The sequence below is a fragment of the Bufo bufo genome, chromosome 4 (genome assembly GCF_905171765.1).
Source record: "Bufo bufo chromosome 4, aBufBuf1.1, whole genome shotgun sequence".
Lineage (NCBI taxonomy): Eukaryota > Metazoa > Chordata > Amphibia > Anura > Bufonidae > Bufo > Bufo bufo.
In genome coordinates, this window is record NC_053392.1 from 252,681,054 (window position 1) to 252,697,644 (window position 16,591).

Genomic DNA, 16,591 nt, shown 5'->3' on the forward strand with positions numbered 1-16,591 from the left:
AAAATCTATTCTAAACGTGAGGAAAATTATTTTTGTAATATATATAATATTTATTTATTGTTTTACTTTTCCCATTGAAATAGGCCCGGTCACACTTTGCAATCCGTACTGCTGTGTACTAGAGAACGGATTCCCCTGCTATCGCACTGATCGCTGTACAGGCCAGAACATCTCTGCTCTGCCTGTACCAGCGCTGCTCTTCTCAGGCCTGGCATAACACATCGATACAGGATACTAGCAAAACGCAGGGCAGGTGCTGACATAGCACATGCTGCTCTGCCTGTGCTCACTCGAGCCTCAAATGGGATCGATTTCACCAGGGAGTCAACCAGACACATTTATGCCAGGCTTGAGAAAAGCGCTGGTACAGGCAGAGCGGCATTGCTTCGGCCAGCGGTTTAACCGAATACGGATTGCAAAGTGTGATAGGCATTTGATCTTCAGTTGCCTATTTCACTAGAAGTAAAAAAAAAATTTAAGTAAATTGTAAAAATAATTTGTAATTATGAAGGTTTAGGTACACTCTCTAAAATGTTGATTAATATGTAACAACCCCCCTCCAAGACTTCCTGAAATGTATCAGGTTCTCACTTTGCTCCCGTTAGGCACTTGGCAGGGGAGGTTGCCAAAGAGTGGCAAGAAGTGGAAGAATCCGATAAATCCCAGCGGGATACACTGCTGACGTTGGTGAAGGAGATTGTCCCATACAATATGGCCCACAATACTGAACATGAAGCCTGCGACCTGCTCATGGAAATTGAGCAAATGGATATGCTGGAAAAGTACATTGATGACAATGCATATGCTAAAGTTTGCCTCTACCTCACCAGGTGAGTATGTCAAATCTGAAAAAAGAGTGACCTAAAGACGCACCAGTTCACAAATGAGTTATCTGTCAAGATTTTTTTTCACTCGTTACTTGGCTCCTGATACTTTAGATAATTGCTGCTAACAGCACAACCATCAGTGGTTGGACCTGCTCAGTCTTCATGGTTTATGACATGTGGATGTTCATACTTCGTGCATTTTGCAGGAGAAGAGGGCCATGGGTCCTTAGTATCCATGCTCCATGTTGTAAGGTAAGGTCAGCCGGGAGGACATTGACAGGTTTCTGACAACGCCAAATCTGTCGTCTGTAGCAACTAATATGAATTCTGCTATCATTCTGTAAGCTGCAAAAGAGATCTGGACACCTTTATCAGAGTGATATCACACCAAAATAATTTCATGCCGTTGTGTCGGAGGTGTGAGGAAAGTTTGGTCCTTCTGAAGGTTTTAGGGCTGTTTCACACGAGCGGATGCCGTGCGTGGCATCCGCTCCGTGAAAGTGCCAAGACCCGATGCAGACTGCAGAGGCACGGAGCATTAACATGATTGATAATGTCCGTGCCTCTCTGTGATCTCTTTACTACGAAATCACAGTGACAACTTTATCTCACTGTGATTTCGTAGTAAAGAGATCACAGAGAGGCACGGAGCATTATCAATCATGTTAATGCTCCGTGCCTCTGCAGTCTGCATCGGGTCTTGGCTGTCATTCACGGAGCGGATGTCACGCACGGCATCCGCTCGTGTGAAACAGCCCTTAGATTCACAAAATCGGTAGCAAACGCAGTCTAGGAAAGTCATGTGTAGCGCAAAGGCTGAGTTGAATAGTAGAGTAGTAGTGAGGCCCCTCTTCCAGGCCCGTGCTGCAACTTATTATTTTTTTATTTTTTTTATAAATCTCTTCAGAAGTTACCTAATGTGCAGTCCATGTGGTTAACCATTTCTTTACCTTCCATTCAGTTGTGTGAGTTATGTCCCTGAACCCGAGAACTCGTCCCTCCTGCGTTGTGCTCTGTCTATTTTCCGAAAGTTCAATCGTTATCCAGAGGCATTGCGCTTGGCGCTCATCCTAAATGACATGGAACTTGTGGAAGACATCTTCACTTCTTGCAAGGATGTGTAAGTAGCAGTTATTTGTTCATTTTGTGTGTCTAGGAAACTTTTCTTATTGGACTTAAATCCATTATTTTTACTGAATAGTGTATCCTGCTTTTCACCTATACAAAATTAACCCTTTTGGCACTGGCATGGTCTTTAACCACCTCCGGACCGCCTAACGCAGGATCGCGTTCCGGAGGTGGCAGCGCTGCGCACAGTCACGCATATATGCGTCATCGCGCGAGACTTCCTGTGAACGCGCGCGCGCTCACAGGAACGGAACGGAACGGAAGGTAAGAGAGTTGATCTCCAGCCTGCCAGCGGCGATCGTTCGCTGGCAGGCTGGAGATGTGTTTTTTTTTAACCCCTAACAGGTATATTAGACGCTGTTTTGATAACAGCGTCTAACATACCTGCTACCTGGTCCTCTGGTGGTCCCCTTTGTTTGGATCGACCACCAGAGGACACAGGTAGCTCAGTAAAGTAGCACCAAGCACCACTACACGACACTACACCCCCCTTCCCCGTCACTTATTAACCCCTTATTAGCCCCTGATCACCCCATATAGACTCCCTGATCACCCCCCTGTCATTAATTACCCCCTGTCATTGATCAACCCCCTGTAAAGCTCCATTCAGACGTCCGCATGATTTTTACGGATCCACTGATAGATTGATCGGATCCGCAAAACGCATCCGGACGTCTGAATGAAGCCTTACAGGGGCGTGATCAATTACTGTGGTGATCACCCCATATAGACTCCCTGATCACTCCCCCTGTCATTGATCACCCCCCTGTCATTGATCACCCCCCCTGTAAGGCTCCATTCAGACATTTTTTTGGCCCAAGTTAGCGGAATTATTATTTTTTTTTCTTACAAAGTCTCATATTCCACTAACTTGTGTCAAAAAATAAAATCTCACATGAACTCACCATACCCCTCACGGAATCCAAATGCGTAAAATTTTTTAGACATTTATATTCCAGACTTCTTCTCACGCTTTAGGGCCCCTAGAATGCCAGGGCAGTATAAATACCCCACATGTGACCCCATTTCGGAAAGAAGACACCCCCAGGTATTCCGTGAGGGGCATATTGAGTCCATGAAAGATTGAAATTTTTGTCCCAAGTTAGCGGAAAGGGAGACTTTGTGAGAAAAAAATTAAAAATATCAATTTCCGCTAACTTGTGCCAAAAAAAAAAAAATTTCTATGAACTCGCCATGCCCCTCATTGAATACCTTGGGGTGTCTTCTTTCCAAAATGGGGTCACATGTGGGGTATTTATACTGCCCTGGCATTCTAGGGGCCCCAAAGCGTGAGAAGAAGTCTGGTATCCAAATGTCTAAAAATGCCCTCCTAAAAGGAATTTGGGCCCCTTTGCGCATCTAGGCTGCAAAAAAGTGTCACACATCTGGTATCGCCGTACTCAGGAGAAGTTGGGGAATGTGTTTTGGGGTGTCATTTTACATATACCCATGCTGGGTGAGATAAATATCTTGGTCAAATGCCAACTTTGTATAAAAAAATGGGAAAAGTTGTCTTTTGCCAAGATATTTCTCTCACCCAGCAAGGGTATATGTAAAATGACACCCCAAAACACATTCCCCACCTTCTCCTGAATACGGCGATACCACATGTGTGACACTTTTTTGCAGCCTAGGTGGGCAAAGGGGCCCATATTCCAAAGAGCACCTTTAGGATTTCACAGGTCATTTACCTACTTACCACACATTAGGGCCCCTGGAAAATGCCAGGGCAGTATAACTACCCCACAAGTGACCCCATTTTGGAAAGAAGACACCCCAAGGTATTCCGTGAGGGGCATGGCGAGTTCCTAGAATTTTTTATTTTTTGTCACAAGTTAGTGGAAAATGCTGATTGTATGAAAAAAAAAAAAAAAAAAAAATCATCATTTTCCACTAACTTGTGACAAAAAATAAAAACTTCCATGAACTCACTATGCCCATCACGAAATACCTTGGGGTCTCTTCTTTCCAAAATGGGGTCACTTGTGGGGTAGTTATACTGCCCTGGCATTCTAGGGGCCCAAATGTGTGGTAAGGAGTTTGAAATCAAATTCTGTAAAAAATGACCTGTGAAATCCGAAAGGTGCTCTTTGGAATATGGGCCCCTTTGCCCACCTAGGCTGCAAAAAAGTGTCACACATCTGGTATCTGCGTACTCGGGAGAAGTTGGGGAATGTGTTTTGGGGTGTCATTTTACATATACCCATGCTGGGTGAGAGAAATATCTTGGCAAAAGACAACTTTTCCCATTTTTTTATACAAAGTTGGCATTTGACCAAGATATTTATCTCGCCCAGCATGGGTATATGTAAAAAGACACCCCAAAACACATTCCTCAACTTCTCCTGAATACAGAGATACCAGATGTGTGACACTTTTTTGCAGCCTAGATGCGCAAAGGTGCCCAAATTCCAAAGAGCACCTTTCGGATTTCACAGGTCATTTTTTTTACAGAATTTGATTTCAAACTCCTTACCACACATTTGGGCCCCTAGAATGCCAGGGCAGTATAACTACCCCACAAGTGACCCCATTTTGGAAAGAAGAGACCCCAAGGTATTTCGTGATGGGCATAGTGAGTTCATGGAAGTTTTTATTTTTTGTCACAAGTTAGTGGAATATGAGACTTTGTATGAAAAAAAATAAAAATAATCTGCATTTTCCGCTAACTTGTGACAAAAAATAAAAAGTTCTATGAACTCACTATGCCCATCAGCGAATACCTTAGGGTGTGTACTTTCAGAAATGGGGTCATTTGTGGGGTGTTTGTACTGTCTGGGCATTGTAGAACCTCAGGAAACATGACAGGTGCTCAGAAAGTCAGAGCTGCTTCAAAAAGCGGAAATTCACATTTTTGTACCATAGATTGTAAACGCTATAACTTTTACCCAAACCATTTTTTTTTTACCCAAACATTTTTTTTTATCAAAGACATGTAGAACAATAAATTTAGAGCAAAATTTCTATATGGATCTCGTTTTTTTTTGCAAAATTTTACAACTGAAAGTGAAAAATGTCATTTCTTTGCAAAAAAATCGTTAAATTTCGATTAATAACAAAAAAAGTAAAAATGTCAGCAGCAATGAAATACCACCAAATGAAAGCTCTATTAGTGAGAAGAAAAGGAGGTAAAATTCATTTGGGTGGTAAGTTGCATGACCGAGCAATAAACGGTGAAAGTAGTGTAGGTCAGAAGTGTAAAAAGTGGCCTGGTCTTTCAGGGTGTTTAAGCACTGGGGGCTGAGGTGGTTAAACATGGCGCATGCTACAGGCGCCATTGCTGGCGGGCAATGTCTGCGACCGGCAATAATGCAGATTGCAGGCAATTTAACCTTTTTAGATACCATGGTCAAGTGCGACCATGGCATCTAAATGAGGAAAAACGCAGAAGCGCGTGTTTCTGGGTGAGGACTGGCTCCCCCATGTGATGTTCGGGGAAGCCGGTTCTTCATTCTAATACGCTGAGTCTCTCGGAAGAGACCCAGCATATTAGAGCTGCAGTTCCTATCGGCCTGCATGTGGACAAATGGAATTTATACTGTAGTTGTATGGAACTACAGTATAAGCTATAAAAAGGCCATCTACTGAATAGTGTAGCCTCCTAGAGGGACTAAAAATAATAAGAAAAAAAATGGCAGTAAACAAACAGCTCTTGTCCTGCGCCATGCAGTGCAGTGTAAGGAGGAGCATCAGGGCTAGAAATGCTCAGATGCTCCACTCAGACATGGTAAATGAGTGAAGGCAAACATCCCAACCTGCAAAAACTCATTTCAGGGAGGTGCACTTCTCATTTCAGGGAGGTTTTCTTTTTTGTTTTCTTTCACAAACTTTTTATTACATTTTCCAAACATATGCAGTATCTGCACACTTTTCTCTATGGTGTGGAGGACTGGGCTCATTACCCTGCCCCAAATTATCATATTTATGTATATGATTAAAGCATCCAGGGGGGGTGAATTTAACACTGGGGTAAATAATATAATTAAAATGGAGGGTTAAATGTGTAAATGTATTTAAAAAAAATACATCTCTCTCAATAGTTCTATAGCTACTGAATGAGACAGAAGGGATGCATTTAACATATATATCTCTTTGAGAAGCCAATTTGACCCTAAAGGGTTAATTCAACCTGTAATCTAAACTCTGTCCTGTCACTTCTCTTATCTCTCTGCTCTGCTATCAGTAAACCTTTCCGGGATAAAGGGATATATTGTCTCACGGGTGTCAGGGAGCCGCTATCTAATAGAGGGAGACTCCCTGAACCTCCAGGAGACTTGAGATCCCTGTGAAGGGGAACTTAGAACAACCCCTTGAAATGCTTATAAAAGATATGCCAGTATCATTCTTTGGGTATGTTCAGACAACAGATTTTTGGTGTGGATTTGCCAAAAATCCACACCAAAAACACATGCAGATCTTTATTGATTGTATTAGGTTATCTAACTGTCTTTTGTTTCTGCTTGTGTTTTTTGTTTGTTTTTGTTTTTTTTAAAGCGAATCAGTCAGCTCCAAAACACTCTCCGACAATGAGTCCGGTTATGTAATTTTTATCTTCATACTCGCTTGCATTGTGATGCTGTACTCTGACAAACCAGCAGTAAAATGCATTGAGAGGACTCCTGAGCTCACACACATAATGGAGAGGACTCCTTGAGTCCACTTAATGCATTTTACTGCTGGTTTATGGGAGCACGGCATCAGAACGCAAGTGAATATGAAGCTAAAAATTACATAACCAGACTCGCCATCACTTACACTATACACCGTTTACTCTAGTTTGGGGGGTGTTTTGGAGCTGACTGATCCCCTTTTAAAAAATAATTGACCATTCTTGAAATGGAATCTGCATCCATAAGTCACATTGAAAATGGGTAAAAATGAAAATCCACACCAAAACAGAGTAAAACAATGCGACAGAGAAAAAAACGCTTAAAAAATAAAATAAAAATGCGGATTGTGCTTCAGTTTTTTTTCAGCACAGAAAATACTCCGTGTGAACATACCCTGATCTGAGGCGCCTCCTAATGAGTTATTTCTGCATGTCATTTTCCTTTAGTCATTTTCCAGGGCTGGATATCAAAATTTCTGTATTATTGCATGAAGGAAGGAATGAATCTCACAGCCTTCAGTTTTCATTATGTTTTACATACTAAAAACAACTGAACAGAGATTGAATGAAAGTGAAATAGGTCACTGTCACCATTAGGGTTGTTGTGGGTATCGAAATATCGATACTTTTGTCCCAGTATCGATACGATACCGGGATTTGACATTTATCGATACTAAGCTGTGCTACTGCGCAGCCTAGCATCAGAGAACATGAGCGGCGCACAGAATTAATAAGTTCAGTGAGATTCCTGGGCGCCGCTCTACATAGCCAGATAGTTAGTTTACAATGTTTGGACCCATGAAAAGTCCTCTTTGACCTACAGGAGGCAGGTGCCGGCAGCAGAATTACATAGCCGGCACCCTGCCTCTAACAGGGAGCTGCGATCAGCGGCAGTTAACCCCTCAGGTGCCCCCCTCAACCCCCACCCCCCAGTATTAAAATCATTGCTGGCAGTGGCCACAGGGTCCCCTCCCCTTCTCATTGGTGGCAGTTCTGATCAGAGCCCCAGCAGTGTAATCCTGGGGCTCCAATCGGTTAGCTACTGAAGCCCTGGCTGCCATGGTAATCTCCCTGCTGCTGTATGTACTATGCTGGGCAGCAGGGAGAGTGTGAAGTCCTCTTCACCCTAATAGATCTTTATCAGGGTGCATAGGACAAGGGATTAAAAGATCCCAGTTTCTAGCCCCTAAGGGGGGAAATAGTTATTAAATAAAAAGTAAAAAAAAAACACCAAATATTAAGTATAAATCGCCCCCTTTCCCAATTTTACATATATAAATGCATAAACAATAAATAAACATATCGCCACGTACGAAAAGTCCAAACTATTATAATATTTAAAAAAATCTCCTATGCGGTGAACGCCAGAACAGGAGAAAAAATAAATAAATAAAAACTGCGCGATTCGCAATTTTTTTTAATGCGGAATGCACTCTGCTTTTTTGGTGTTTTTCTTTTTTTCACGTGGTATCTAGTATCGCAATACTTTGGTATCGAAATCGAATCAAAATTTTGGTATCGCAACAACCCTAGTCACCATGTTTGATCCTGAATCTTTAAGTCCTGTTCCCACTGTCATAAATGTAAATGTGTCCTTTTCAGGGTTGTTCAGAAGCAGATGGCATTTATGCTTGGCCGACATGGAGTCTACCTCAGTCTGAATGAAGATGTCGAAGAGTATGAGGATTTAACGGAAATCATGTCCAACGTCCAACTTAATAGTAACTTCCTTGCTCTGGCTCGTGAGGTGAGTAATGTGATTTACCCAAAGCTTTTTCAATGCACTTCCTTTTCTACTGTAACCTAGCTATATACCCACCTCTTCTTTTATTTTTCTTCTCTAGCTTGATATCATGGAGCCCAAAGTGCCAGACGACATCTACAAAACCCACCTGGAGAATAACCGTAAGTTGTGTTAAGTGATTTGAAGGGACATTCCCATCTTAGACAGTTATGGCATATCCCCAGGATATGGGCCAACCTCCTGGACTCACACTTATCTGAAGAACAGGGGTCCCCTGACTGCTGTATCCAGACTGTGATTGAATGTAGAGGTGGTCGGAGTTATGGACATAGCAGACCTCGTTGTCCTACGTTGGATCTGTAATTCCCATAGATGTGAACAGGAGGAATAGAAATGGCATAGCTTGGGACCCATATCCTTTGGATACACCATAAATATCGAAGATGGCAACGCCCCTTTAATCTGTAGAAAGTGAGCATAAGTCATTTATGCATTGCTTCATATTGTATGTATTCATCAGGATTTGGAGGTAGTGGCTCTCAAGTGGATTCCGCAAGGATGAATTTGGCTTCCTCCTTTGTAAATGGGTTTGTTAATGCAGCCTTTGGTCAGGACAAGCTTCTTACTGATGATGGAAACAAGTGGCTGTATAAGAACAAGGATCATGGTGAGTGTTTAACTCTTTCATTGTGTTTTTTTTCCAGTCACCGCATTATTAGTAGGTTTCTCACTTGTCGCCATTTATGTAACTCTGCGTTAATAGGAATGCTGAGTGCAGCTGCTTCTTTGGGAATGATCCTTCTTTGGGATGTGGATGGAGGTCTCACTCAGATAGACAAGTACTTATATTCTTCGGAGGACTACATTAAGGTAAGACTTCCTTTATAGTTAAAGAATATGTTTCACGTTGTTGATATAAGGTTCTAAATACTTTTAGAACGATCGTACGCCATACAGATCATTTAATGTTACGGCAACAGTAAGATCTTGGTGAGATTATGGGGTGCTCCGGCACCCACCAGACAACCTTAAAGGGACACTGACAGGCCCGATAAACATATTTATCGGGCCTGTCAGTGTCCCTTTAAAGGGGTTCTCCCGAAATAACGATTTTTTTGCAAGTTCCCCCAGCATGCCTCTGTAAACTGAAGATTGTTACTTACCTGCTCCCTGCTGCCTCCTGTATGTCCATGTTCTGGTCCCCATGCAGTGTTTATATCTGTTGTAGCATGGGCATGATCACATCCTTCTCTGAAGCCAGTCATTGGTTGCAATGGAGCATGTGACCATGCTCATGCTACAGCAGATGTAAACGCCGCTCGGGAACCAGAACATGGACATACACGAGGCAGCAGGGAGCAGGTAAGTATGAGTCTTCTGTTTACAGAGGTATACTGGAGGCACCTGCAAAAATATTGTTCCTGGAGAACCCCTTTAAGGTTGTCTGGTGGGTGCAGGAGAACTTGTGCGCTGCAGTGGCATCCCACCTATCCATCCTGTGACCTTAACCACTTAAGGACCACAGGTTTATACCCCCCTAAAGACCAGGCCCTTTTTTACAAATCGGCACTACACTACTTTCACCGTTTATTGCTCGGTCATGCAACTTACCACCCAAATGAATTTTACCTCCTTTTCTTCTCACTAATAGAGCTTTCATTTGGTGGTATTTCATTGCTGCTGACATTTTTACTTTTTTTTGTTATTAATCGAAATTTAACGATTTTTTTTGCAAAAAAATGACATTTTTCACTTTCAGTTGTAAAATTTTGCAAAAAAAACGAGATCCATATAGAAATTTTGCTCTAAATTTATAGTTCTACATGTCTTTGATAAAAAAAAAATGTTTGGGTAAAAAAAAAATGGTTTGGGTAAAAGTTATAGCGTTTACAAACTATGGTACAAAAATGTGAATTTCCGCTTTTTGAAGCAGCTCTGACTTTCTGAGCACCTGTCATGTTTCCTGAGGTTCTACAATGCCCAGACAGTACAAACACCCCACAAATGACCCCATTTCGGAAAGTACACACCCTAAGGTATTCGCTGATGGGCATAGTGAGTTCATAGAACTTTTTATTTTTTGTCACAAGTTAGCGGAAAATGATGATTTTTTTTTATTTTATTTTTTTTCCTACAAAGTCTCATATTCCACTAACTTGTGACAAAAAATAAAAACTTCCATGAACTCATTATGCCCATCACGAAATACCTTGGGGTCTCTTCTTTCCAAAATGGGGTCACTTGTGGGGTAGTTATACTGCCCTGGCATTCTAGGGGCCCAAATGTGTGGTAAGGAGTTTGAAATCAAATTCTGTAAAAAATGACCAGTGAAATCCGAAAGGTGCTCTTTGGAATATGGGCCCCTTTGCCCACCTAGGCTGCAAAAAAGTGTCACACATCTGGTATCTACGTACTCAGGAGAAGTTGAGGAATGTGTTTTGGGGTGTCATTTTACATATACCCATGCTGGGTGAGATAAATATCTTGGTCAAATGCCAACTTTGTATAAAAAAATGGGAAAAGTTGTCTTTTGCCAAGATATTTCTCTCACCCAGCATGGGTATATGTAAAATGACACCCCAAAACACATTCCCCACCTTCTCCTGAGTACGGAGATACCAGATGTGTGACACTTTTTTGCAGCCTAGGTGGGCAAAGGGGCCCATATTCCAAAGAGCACCTTTCGGATTTCACTCGTCATTTTTTACAGAATTTGATTTCAAACTCCTTACCACACATTTGGGCCCCTAGAATGCCAGGGCAGTATAACTACCCCACAAGTGACCCCATTTTGGAAAGAAGAGACCCCAAGGTATTCGCTGATGGGCATAGTGAGTTCATGGAAGTTTTTATTTTTTGTCACAAGTTAGTGGAATATGAGACTTTGTATGAAAAAAAAAAAAAAAAAAAAATCTGCATTTTCCACTAACTTGTGACAAAAAATAAAAAATTCTAGGAACTTGCCATGCCCCTCACGGAATACCTTGGGGTGTCTTCTTTCCAAAATGGGGTCACTTGTGGGGTAGTTATACTGCCCTGGCATTTTCCAGGGGCCCTAATGTGTGGTAAGTAGGTAAATGACCTGTGAAATCCTAAAGGTGCTCTTTGGAATATGGGCCCCTTTGCCCACCTAGGCTGCAAAAAAGTGTCACACATGTGGTATCGCCGTATTCAGGAGAAGTTGGGGAATGTGTTTTGGGGTGTCATTTTACATATACCCTTGCTGGGTGAGAGAAATATCTTGGCAAAAGACAACTTTTCCCATTTTTTTATACAAAGTTGGCATTTGACCAAGATATTTCTCTCACCCAGCATGGGTATATGTAAAATGACACCCCAAAACACATTCCCCAACTTCTCCTGAGTACGGCGATACCAGATGTGTGACACTTTATTGCAGCCTAGATGCGCAAAGGTGCCCAAATTCCTTTTAGGAGGGCATTTTTAGACATTTGGATACCAGACTTCTTCTCACGCTTTGGGGCCCCTAGAATGCCAGGGCAGTATAAATACCCCACATGTGACCCCATTTTGGAAAGAAGACACCCCAAGGTATTCAATGAGGGGCATGGCGAGTTCATAGAAATTTTTTTTTTTTGGCACAAGTTAGCGGAAATTGATATTTTTAATTTTTTTCTCACAAAGTCTCCCTTTCCGCTAACTTGGGACAAAAATTTCAATCTTTCATGGACTCAATATGCCCCTCACGGAATACCTGGGGGTGTCTTCTTTCCGAAATGGGGTCACATGTGGGGTATTTATACTGCCCTGGCATTCTAGGGGCCCTAAAGCGTGAGAAGTCTGGAATATAAATGTCTAAAAAATTTTACGCATTTGGTTTCCGTGAGGGGTATGGTGAGTTCATGTGAGATTTCATTTTTTGACACAAGTTAGTGGAATATGAGACTTTGTAAGAAAAAAAAAATAATAATTCCGCTAACTTGGGCCAAAAAAATGTCTGAATGGAGCCTTACAGAGGGGTGATCAATGACAGGGGGGTGATCAATGACAGGGGGGGTGATCAATGACAGGGGGGGTAATCAATGACAGGGGGGGTAATCAATGACAGGGGGGGTGATCAATGACAGGGGGGGTGATCAATGACAGGGGGGGTGATCAATGACAGGGGGGGTGATCAATGACAGGGGGGGTGATCAATGACAGGGGGGGTGATCAATGACAGGGGGGGTGATCAATGACAGGGGGGGTGATCAATGACAGGGGGGGTGATCAATGACAGGGGGGGTGATCAATGACAGGGGGGTGATCAATGACAGGGGGGTGATCAGGGAGTCTATATGGGGTGATAACCACAGTCATTGATCACGCCCGTGTAAGGCTTCATTCAGACGTCCGTATGCGTTTTGCGGATCCGATCCATCTATCAGTGCATCCGTAAAAATCATGCGGACATCTGAATGGAGCTTTACAGGGGGGTAATCAATGACAGGGGGGTGATCACCACAGTCATTGATCATGCCCCTGTAAGGCTTCATTCAGACGTCTGTATGCGTTTTGCGGATCCGATCCATCTATCAGTGCATCCGTAAAAATCATGCGGACATCTGAATGGAGCTTTACAGGGGGGTGATCAATGACAGGGGTGTAATCAATGACAGGGGGGTGATCAGGGAGTCTATATGGGGTGATCACCACAATCATTGATCATGCCCCTGTAAGGCTTCATTCAGACGTCCGGATGCGTTTTGCGGATCCGATCCATCTATCAGTGCATCCGTAAAAATCATGCGGACATCTGAATGGAGCTTTACAGGGGGGTGATCAGGGAGTCTATATGGGGTGATCACCACAGTCATTGATCATGCCCCTGTAAGGCTTCATTCAGACGTCCGGATGCGTTTTGCGGATCCGATCCATCTATCAGTGGATCCGTAAAAATCATGCGGACGTCTGAATGGAGCTTTACAGGGGGGTAATCAATGACAGGGGGGTAATCAATGACAGGGGGGTGATCAGGGAGTCTATATGGGGTGATCACCACAGTCATTGATCACGCCCCTGTAAGGCTTCATTCAGACGTCCGGATGCGTTTTGCGGATCCGATCCATCTATCAGTGGATCCGTAAAAATCATGCGGACGTCTGAATGGAGCTTTACAGGGGGGTGATCAATGACAGGGGGGTAATCAATGACAGGGGGTGATCAGGGAGTCTATATGGGGTGATCAGGGGTGATCAGGGGCTAATAAGGGGTTAATAAGTGACGGGGGGGGGGTGTAGTGTAGTGTAGTGGTGCTTGGTGCTACTTTACTGAGCTACCTGTGTCCTCTGGTGGTCGATCCAAACAAATGGGACCACCAGAGGACCAGGTAGCAGGTATATTAGACGCTGTTATCAAAACAGCGTCTAATATACCTGTTAGGGGTTAAAAAAAACACATCTCCAGCCTGCCAGCGAACGATCGCCGCTGGCAGGCTGGAGATCAACTCTCTTACCTTCCGTTCCTGTGAGCGCGCGCGCCTGTGTGCGCGCGTTCACAGGAAATCTCGGCTCACGCGAGATGACGCCTATTGGCGTTAGCGTAGCCTGGGGGAGCCGCCGCAATGACGCCTTTCGGCGTTACAGTTGCGGGAAGTGGTTAAAGCCAAATTCCAGAGTAAACAGGAGGTGATTGAGACTGGGAACAGGTGGCATGTCAGGAATTTTAAAAGGTGAATATAATATATTTTCTGGTTTTAAATTGCCAGTCTCCTGCCCATTGTATAATAATGGTGAACAAACAGTAACATTCCAATCAAGGAGGTGGTTTGAGCTAAGGCAGGGCCTAAATCCCCTTATCCTTTTGGAAGCACTGCTAGAGCTTGTATGTTAGCTCCTAGTGACTTGTTCTTGATGCCCTGATGTTTGATATGAAGATTCCCCTTGATGTTTCATTGTTATTTTATATGTTGTGGTAATCGTGGATCAGTGGGGTAGATCTACTAAATCTGTGTAAAATGTAGACAGCGTAAACTTAGGCAGTCTAAAGATGCACCAGATTTATTACAGTGGCATACACTGGAAGTAATGGTTGCTTTACTTTCTGCCAAAATTTACTTTGTGCAGATCGTCATATAAGTTGCGCCCCACTTCCAGTAAGCCTTTGAGCAAGAAGCAGGGGATTATTATTTTTGGAGCATTTGCTTTTTACATGTATCTAAAATTTGATGCAACATAATGCGCCAGAAATGTGCCAAATTTTGACACGTTTTAGACATTTGTAAGTTCAGTAATAATGTTAAAGGGGTTGTCCGGGTTCAGAGCTGAACCCGGACATACCTCCATTTTGCCCCCGGCAGCCCCCCTGACTTGAGCATCGGAGCAGTTCATGCTCCGATGCTCTCCTTTGCCCTGCGCTAAATCGCGCAGGGCAAAGGCATTTTCAGGAGTTCCGGTGACGAACCGGGCTCTCTATGGGGCTGCCAGGAATCCCGGTGATGTCACCGACACTGTCACCAGTAAAACGGCTAGGGCAGCGCTAAAGCCCGCCCATCAGAGCAGGTGACATCTCCGAACACACTGCCGGGGCGGAAGCTTCCGCTCAGCAGTGTCTTGTAAACAAGAGCCTGTGCCTTGCGCGATCTAGCGCATGGCAAGGGAGCGCATCGGAGCACGAGATGCTCCGGTGCTAGCATCAGGGGTGCTGCCTGGGTGAAAATATGGGTATGTCCGGCTTCAGCTCTGAACCTGGACAACCCCTTTAATTGTGGTCCAATATGTTTTGGTTACTATCTGACGTGAAGCATTTTTCCATCTCTATAGTCTGGAGCTCTCTTGGCCTGCGGCATTGTGAACTCTGGGGTGAGGAATGAATGCGACCCAGCTCTGGCTCTTCTCTCGGACTACGTCCTCCATAATAGCAACACCATGCGCCTTGGTGCCATTTTTGGGTGAGTGTCACACGGCACGTTAATAAGGACCAATCACCTCTCTAGACATGTTTGTTGTAGTAACTACCTCCATGTAACAACAATTCTGGAGCTTCTATTCTTATCACTCTATGTTGTGCCATTCCTCTGTTATTTCTACTAGAATTATGAATGAATGGCCAGCATCTTGCAGTAAAGGTACAAATGGCTGTTACCAGTTGGGGGGGGTGTCCCTACCAGTCTGACATCAGCAGCAATGATTGGACAGACACACCAGCTACTGGTAACACAACATAGAGCCATAAGAACAGATGCTCCAGAATTGTTACAAGTGGTTAGTACAACAGACATGTCAGGAGAACGGACAGGTCCTCTTTAGGTACATCATACACAGTGGCGTAGCGTGGGTTGCCAGCACCCGGGGCAAGCCATGTATTGCGCCCCCCCCCCCCCCAGCCTGTGGACATGCCCCTTTTTACAGATAATGTAGCAGTTCTATGTAACACCACAGATAACACAGTGATAACTGAGTACAGATAATGTAGTAGATGGGTGTGAGGCTCCAGAATTCAGAACACGCACAGTGTGACCTGAAGTCTGGGGCCGGGATGCGGGCCATATTCTCAATCCACCCCCTAACCCTACCGTGAAACAAATATGTGGATGTACATAACATACATTGCTACGAAATATACAGTATAATACAGCACCACATACCTTATCTATCCAGTGACATCTCCTGTGACGTGGACTTTCCTCAACGTCTTCATTCGGAGATGAGACCACCATGACACCTTCTTTCAGCTGTGTCTCTACAGAGTTTCACAGAAAACATTTTTAGATTCCTCACTTTACGATCATCCTCCCCTCCTTGTACCTCAACACTGTTATCCTGCTGCCCCCCAATACTGTGGTAGAGCCAGTCAGATAGGAGGACCAGAGTTGAGGCACACCAATATATACTAATATTACAGAGGGGCCATTATATATTATAATAATACAGAGGCGGCCATTATACATTCTAATCCATGTGGAGGGGGCACAGAGGAGTCAAAACCACTGTGTAGGGATGAGCGAATTTCAGATTTTGAAATTCGTTTGCACTTCGTTTGGTGGTAGAAGCAGAATTGCGTTATGGATTCCGTTACCACGGACCATAACGCAATTCTATGACGTAGAATGCATAACGGAATGCCTTTAGAGGCATTCCGTTATTCCTTCCGTCATAATATAAGTCTATGGGCTGCAAAACGGGACGGATCCGTTATGCAGCCCATAGACTTATATTATGACGGAAGGAATAACGGAATACCTCTAAAGGCATTCCGTCATAGAATTGCGTTATGGTCCGTGGTAACGGAATCCATAACGCAATTCTGCTTCTACCACCAAACGAAGTGCAAACGAATTTCAAA

The 16,591-nt window shown here is 43.6% G+C and overlaps 1 protein-coding gene across 1 annotated transcript in view; it reads left to right on the plus strand.

Moving 5' to 3' along the window:
- The window catches only part of PSMD2 (proteasome 26S subunit ubiquitin receptor, non-ATPase 2), a 43,808-nt gene that overhangs the window by 13,361 nt on the left and 13,856 nt on the right, over positions 1-16,591 (plus strand). Inside the window, exons 5-11 of the mRNA XM_040428514.1 lie at positions 606-830; positions 1,789-1,947; positions 8,167-8,311; positions 8,409-8,469; positions 8,829-8,975; positions 9,072-9,178; positions 15,070-15,197. Of these exons, the coding sequence (XP_040284448.1) occupies positions 606-830; positions 1,789-1,947; positions 8,167-8,311; positions 8,409-8,469; positions 8,829-8,975; positions 9,072-9,178; positions 15,070-15,197 (972 nt within the window). The remainder of the gene's footprint in view (positions 1-605; positions 831-1,788; positions 1,948-8,166; positions 8,312-8,408; positions 8,470-8,828; positions 8,976-9,071; positions 9,179-15,069; positions 15,198-16,591) is intronic.